Source organism: Nothoprocta perdicaria, unplaced genomic scaffold (assembly GCF_003342845.1).
Source record: "Nothoprocta perdicaria isolate Ctin4 unplaced genomic scaffold, notPer1 scaffold_244, whole genome shotgun sequence".
NCBI lineage: Eukaryota > Metazoa > Chordata > Aves > Tinamiformes > Tinamidae > Nothoprocta > Nothoprocta perdicaria.
Genome location: NW_020455471.1, coordinates 566599 through 573510, shown reverse-complemented (window position 1 = coordinate 573510; position 6912 = coordinate 566599). Strand labels below are relative to the sequence as shown.

Here is a 6912-nt window from a genome sequence, read left to right as displayed (position 1 = left end):
GAAGGAACCCTGCAGAGGTCCTCCCCYCTCTATTTCTATGGTTTCACAGCAACTAGAGCTAAAAGTTTAGATTTCTTGGCTGTGGGAGTGGGATCACAGCAGTGAGTCAGCAGCTAAGTACCCCAATCTGCAAACAGACTAGTGCCTGACTTCAAACAACTTGGCACTGAAATAAGAAGTGACAATAGCAAGTTTGTGAGTAGCAGTTACCAAATCCAGTGCTGTGMCTGGGGCCTGGAACATAGCTGAAGTAGGAACGAGCTGAGGAGTCCAATAAAAAGGCTGACAGGATTTTACTGTAGTTCAAAATACAAAAAGGTGAGATTGTCTTCCAGCCCCTCAGTATCCTTCCCATCTATCACATCACAACGAAGCATCAGTACACACAGTGACAGCTCCAGCCAAACCACAGTGGTGTTGGTCCCAACCATGACTTCCCAACACCCATGGGCTGGCCTGTCTAAAACCAAGTCCGTTCCTGCTATCTCGGCTTTGAACATGCAGGTCAAGTTAATTCAGTTCCTGGACGAGTAAAGGATCAGTCGTTGGACAAAGTGGGGCCAACTGACCTGATGGTCTCTGAAGAATGTTCTGAACTGTGGCTGATGTAAGATTATCCTAAGAAAGGGTATTCMAAACTGATAAATCCTAAGCTGTGGGATGGGTAACACTATGAGCAGACCAAGTCATTTGAGTGCAGTACACMGATGGGAATGCACATTGCTACTAGCTGTATTCTTGTCATCCTGCTGCCAGCTAGGCCCTGCTTGAAAGATATCACAGACCCCTGCTCCATTACTAAGCTGCCCATTTCTTCATTAGTCATCTTGATGGAGCAGAAGCAAGAGAGGAGCAACAGGAGTCCCCTGCATCTTTCACAGCAGCATCACCTCGGGCTTCCAGTAGAGGTCATAGCTGAACCACAGAGCTGAACCCATCTCCAGGGCTGGCAAGAAACACGGCACGGGGGTCACCTCTGGGTTTGATGCTGCTAAGACAGCCATAAATCCACCTCAGCCCAAGAACATGGCCGGGTACAAAACACTTCCTGTAGCCACTGGTCCTCCAGCCTGAGCCCGCCAGTAACGAGAAACAGCAACTCAGTTTTGGGGGTGTTCTCTGCAAGATGCCTAAACCTGCATGAGGAGTAAACCACCCCCAAAACCACATCCTTGCATCAGGGTAGCGATTATGGGCTAACTGCCTGCCTGGGTACTTCTGACAAGTATTTCACTGTAGTATTTAAGCACTAACTTGAAGCACTGGTTTAAAAAGCAGGGTCAGTACAAGCTGTTAGTCTAGTGATTAAAAGCTTTCTACCCCATTCATTACCAGATAAATKCTCTCCCTCTGACTGTAGGCTCTGGAGAAGGTTAGAATTAAGTCTCTGACCTTGTTTCTAAGGGCAGTATGTTTGCTCAGCTGCCAGACAGCAGCATTCCGTGTGTGTTACCCCCGTCGCACAAAGTCTGCTGTTGTCCAAGGCTTCCAACCTCCACCCTGTGCAACTTCATACTGCAACGGTGGCAAAAGAAGCCTGTCCCAAGAAGATCTGTGAGGCGAGCCAGCTGCTGAGGGCACTAGCCAGGACTTGTGACCTCACATGGCACCTGCCACCACCTACACTGTGGAGAGCTTAGGAGAAGGTGAAGTGCCTTTGAAAAGGGCATCCTACTCAATGTCATCTGATAAAAAGGTTTTGGGGTTTTTTTCTTCTCTTCTTTCTTCAGAAGTCTCTCTCTTGTCCAAAGTTCACTGCCAGCCCATGACACAGCTGCACAGGGACAGTCTGAATACCACCCAGAAAGGGGGTCAAGCAGGCACGGCCAGTGGCAGCAACGTTCATCCAGCCAGCTAGGAAGCAAGCTCTAGCTTCCTCTCTGTCTCTCTAAGGCATCTCCTTTCGGATCAGGGAGCTAGCCTGGAAGCCTGTTACCTCTTCTCTATCTTCTGCATCTGCAGGCTGAGCGAGGTGAAGCTGGCCAGCAGGTCTGTAACCTCATCCACCTGCCAGGAGAACAAAGTTGGCTGTAAGGCAGGGCAAGCAGCTGTCCACCACGTAGCAGCATCCACGTAGCAGAGCACCAGGGTTCCTGGTAGCACTCGCAGCAAGCTTACACTAGGATAAGCTCCCTTCACTCTAGCATCAAATAGGAGCACATCCTGCTCAAGCAGGTCCTGATGTGAATGCAAGGAGAGCTTCCCTCCACATCCCTCAGAATATCAGTGCTTGGCCTCCACCTCATACAATCTAGATAGTCCTTAAAAYGGAAGCATGTTACTGCAAGAGCCAGAATTTATAACTGCTATCAAGGCTGCTTCCTCTAAACTTGTTTTTGAGGGCCAATCTTATGTAGTAAAAATCAAGCTAGATTCCAAAGGCCCCACAGCCCTGGGGCTGTGCTGCTTCCCAGCCTTAAAATGCTTGACCCTCWGCCCCTTAGATCTCCAGCTTTTCTGCGGAGCATGACAGCCACAGAGATGCTTTTTCCTAAAGGAGTACCACAAATTATCACAAAAATTGGCTGCTTTAGTGAACGTGAACAAGAATCCCTACCTCTTTCTTCACTATCACCTTGTTCAAGCAGTTAAATTCTCTTGAATGCAAAATCCACAACAGAAATGAGTCAGAGTAACTCAACGCTGCCTACCTGCTCTTTTGTGCTGGTCATCTGTAGCTTGGAGCAGAGGTCATCCAGCTGCTCCTTTTGCTCATGCCTCCCTAGGCGGTCCAGGTATTCCCTTAACATCTGGATAATCTGGAAGAAAAAAAGCATTAGAAAGCAATAGAGGCAACAACAGGCAGCTGCACCAGGACAGATTCTTCTGTGTGAGAAGCAGCTAAACTGCCAAGGTCTTGTGGTGTGGCAGAGCATGTAACCCTGGGAGAAGAGCATGTGCAGAGCAACTGCTCAGCACCACCAGCAATGGAGCCCAACGAGCCACCCAAGGTGCTCCTCAGCCACAGACAGTGGCTAGCACTAGCTGAGATCCGATGTTGGGCCAACAAACGGGTAAGAGAGACAAGCCCAGCTGGAGAAGCACAAGTTCTGCGATGGCCGTGAAAGCACCAAGCTTTTCTTCGTGGTCAGTTAGCTTTTGTCCCTCTGAGTAGCAGGGACTTCCTACTCCAYGAGGATCTGCTTCTGCACTATTGGATGGCTCCTACAGCTAGGCCCACATCTTGTGCATTTGTGAAACAGCACTGCAACTTGCAGTTGCGTATTAGAAAGAGCAGGGCAGTCTGCGCTGGCATTTGACAGCTGGAAATGCCCCACATGGCATGTGCCCCTACTGGAATACGTATGCCTTAACAACAGCTTCATGCTGAGGTCCCTCCAGCTGTCTGTCTTACATGGTGGTTGAAGAAACACTGTTCTGCAAAGCCTGAGAAGTAAGACATTCAGTGCATCCTTGGCCTACCACGGTCAAGAGAGGCCCTGCAAAAAATCAAGGCAGTAGTTGGAGAAAGGAGGGTCTCTGAAAACAGAAGGAAAAGRTCAAGCTTCTCCCAAAGCAGCTAAAAGCCTGGAGACGGGTATTCAAATAGCTGCCAAATTCAAAGCTGCCAAATGCTATTTGATCTCAGKGGTGCAAAAGTCTGTCAGGAGCTGCACCACCTAACCAGAACCTGTCAGTGTTTCCTTCACCTGTTTCACTTCAAGGCGCACGGCCTCCAGGCTGTGGGAGAGTCCTTCCTGCAGGATGTTGAGCTTCGACTTCGCCAGGTGCAGGGGGGTTCGGCCAGCTCGGTCCAAGGCATCAACTCTGGCCCCTGGGAAACGCATGAGCACATTTAGCATCCCTGGGATGATCCATAGGAGCGGGGGCAGGACATGSGGACAGGCTATTGTTGCTAAAGAGGAAACATTACCTCCGCGCAGCAGCGTGGTGATGACAGGAACGTGGTTCGTGCAGGCAGCTGGGGAGGGAAAACACAAGACACACAGCTCAGAGTAATGCAACCCCAAAAGAAAGGAGTTCCTGTTCAAAGGTGGAGRTTGCTACTTCCCAAAGGGCTCTTTGTCATGGAAAAAAAAGGAACAGCCTGTTAAGTTAAGGGTACAGTAAGTTACCCTTACAGTAAGGGTAAGTTAAGTTACAGTTAAGGGTAATCCTGTGGGCTAAAGTGTGAGTACCCTCTCTGGAAGAGGTCCCTTGTTCCTTGGGGCTTTCAGAGGGAAGGAAATGGATTTTCCCAACTCTGACTCTGAACTTTAGCAGAGCAAAGCTAATGAAATACAAAGACTCCCTCCTAAGTCTTTAGGGCTAGGGATTGGCTCCTGTGATGCACAGGAGAGGAGGATGCAGAGGAAGGAAACACCAGAGAGGGCAGCATTTGCCTTTCTGCGTGTGCAGCTCCCYTGCACGGCACTTACCCAAATGTAAGGGAGTGTTTCCCAGTCCATCTCTCTGGTTTGGGTCAGCCCCGTGGTCCAGAAGCAACTGCACTGGAAACAGCAACACGGAGCCATGTCAGTCCCTTCCCTTTGCCCAGCAGGTCATGGCCCATAAGCCTCAATCCCTGAGACCCACTAGTGGTGCGAGAAGCCCTGTTTGACCTGAGGGCACCACAGATCCACATGGCAGCCAGCAGGCTGCACCAGGGATGCTTCTATTCAGATCAACAGCTTCCTCCCAGACACAGAACTGAKGTCCCGACAACACATGCAGAAGAAACGCAACATGTCTGGGAAGCACCACTGCCCCGGGCTCCTCGAGTGGAGGAACTGGCACCGAGAACATCCTTCCTTCTGCACCAAGGCAGCCCTCGTGCTGGGGCTGCTCCTACCCCAGCAGGAGGACTTGACAAGTCCCGGAGCTAGGATTCAGCTGACAACCTCACCACAGAATACAAGGAATATGGCACCGTCCTGCGCTGAATCAAAATAGAGCAGCTGGTCTGAAATCTGCGCCGCAGACGAGTCAGCTCGCTCACCGATGTGATCGTTGCCGTTGCAGGAGGCGAAGTGCAGGGCTGTCCGGCCCTTGTCGTCCGCCGCGCAGGGGTCGGCCCCATCCTCCAGGAGTTGCTGCACTGACAGCACCAAGGGAAAGAAGAAAGCACGTAAGCCAGAGGAGCACCTGGTCAGAAAGGGGCAGCAAAAGCCCAGGGAAGAGCGCAAGGATGCGGGTGCCTCTCACAGCCTTTAGTCGCCTTCACGTCAGTCAGAATTAAAATTCTGCCCCTAACAGCCCCCACAGGCTTGCTCCCTGCTTCCGTGCGGCTCCCTCTGAGCTCAACATTACATGTGAAGGTGAACCTCTGGTGAGGAGCTCTGCACGTGACTCCATCCTGTGACAGCAAACGCCTCCTCCTGTCAGTTCTGAACGTGCCACTTCCTGGTTTCATCTGAAAGCCCAAGGCTTATTTTTCTCCCCTCTCTTCCTCTCACTAATGGTGACAACTCCTTGGGAAGCAGGCAGGTGAGTGCACTGACCTGCCAACAGCTGTACAAACATTCCCAAAGGGAGTGATCTAGCCAAGGGAACAGCCTGAATGGTCCTTTCTGGAAGCTCTGTCATCATTTTCTYGCATTTGTTCCCCCCAATCTCCCAACCAGCTACTTCAATACCACCACAAACCCTGCCTGTAATGAGAGCTGCATGTCCTTCTCAGATAAGAAAAACCTGCTCACGCAGAGGCAGAGGAACCAGTAAGGCTCTCCAGTGCTGGATACTGGATATTGGACAAGGGGTAATGGGTACAAGTTGAAACACAGGCAGTTCCATCTCCATGTGAGGAGGAACTTCTTTCCTGTGAGGGTGACAGAGCCCTGGCACAGGCTGCCCAGGGAGGCTGTGGAGTCTCCTTCCCTGGAGATCTTCCAAACCCACCTGGATGCCGCCCTGTGCCCCGTGCTCTGGGTGTCCCTGCTGGAGCAGGGGGTTGGACTAGTGATCTCTAGGGGTCCGTTCCAACCTCAACCACTCTGTGATATTGTAGAAACAAAGAGACTAGTAAGGTCCGAAAAGACTCTTACGTAACTGAGAGTAGCAGCTACARTGACATGCAGCAAGGGCAAGGATATGTGCTATTGCTCCTCGTGCTCTCAGGCTTTCCTGATGCAGTAACCATGCCCAAAGTAAAGCTCCTCCTGCTCCTGTGTGAGATTCACTGCGTCTTTACGAGCCTGGCTCCTTCAGGCTTCCGCCGGCCTCAGCGCCCGCTGCCGGGCCACGGATTCCCCGCACTTCCCTGCAGCGACAGCTCTCCAGGCGGGCAGGGCTGCAGGGAAGGGGCTTTGGGCTCCTGCTCCCGGGGGAAGGGGCTTTGGGCTCCCGCTCCCGCGGGGAAGGGGCTTTGGGCTCCCGCTCCCGCGGGGAAGGGGCTTTGGGCTCCCGCTCCCACAGGGACGGGCCTTTGGGCTCCCGCGGGGAACGGGCTCTGGGCTCCCGCTCCCGCGGGGAAGGGGCTTTGGGCTCCCGCTGCTGTGGGGAACGGGCTCTGGGCTCCCGCTCCCGCGGGGAAGGACCTTTGGGCTCTCAGCCCGCAATATCCCCGCACAAAGGCGGAGGCGCCGGGCGCTGGAGGCTGCAGCACCACCCAGCTGTCCCGACCCTCCAGCAGCTTCTAGAGCGAAACCGCTTCCCAGCGCCCTTCAGGGCCGCGTAGCCATCCGTGGGCAGAGCTCCGGGGCACGGAGCCCGGCCCGCAGCCCCCGCGGGCAGCCCAGCAGCAGCCGGCACCTCTGCCGGGCCTCGCTAGCCCGGCACAGGGCTGCAGGGCCGGCGCTTCTCCCTCTCCCGCGGGGACGGGAGCTCCGCTCGCTGCCCGCCGCCCCGGGGAGCACACGGGCCTTGCCAAGGGCCCGCGGGGCCTCACCTGTGTCCAGGTCGTTGCCGTTGGCGGCTTCGCGGAGCTTCTTCAGAGCTGTGGGGAGAGAGGGCGGTTACGGGCGGCCGGGGCCG

The 6912-nt window shown here is 53.6% G+C and overlaps 1 protein-coding gene across 1 annotated transcript; it reads right to left on the bottom strand.

The window, feature by feature from the left end:
• Positions 1-442: 442 nt before the first annotated feature.
• Positions 443-6878, bottom strand: ANKRD54 (ankyrin repeat domain 54; the record flags this gene model as incomplete). Its single annotated transcript, XM_026039877.1, has 7 exons — positions 443-2007; positions 2652-2759; positions 3651-3775; positions 3875-3922; positions 4380-4451; positions 4940-5038; positions 6827-6878. Coding segments are annotated over 7 exons (579 nt in total), but the record flags the coding sequence as incomplete, so codon positions are not given.
• Positions 6879-6912: the final 34 nt, after the last annotated feature.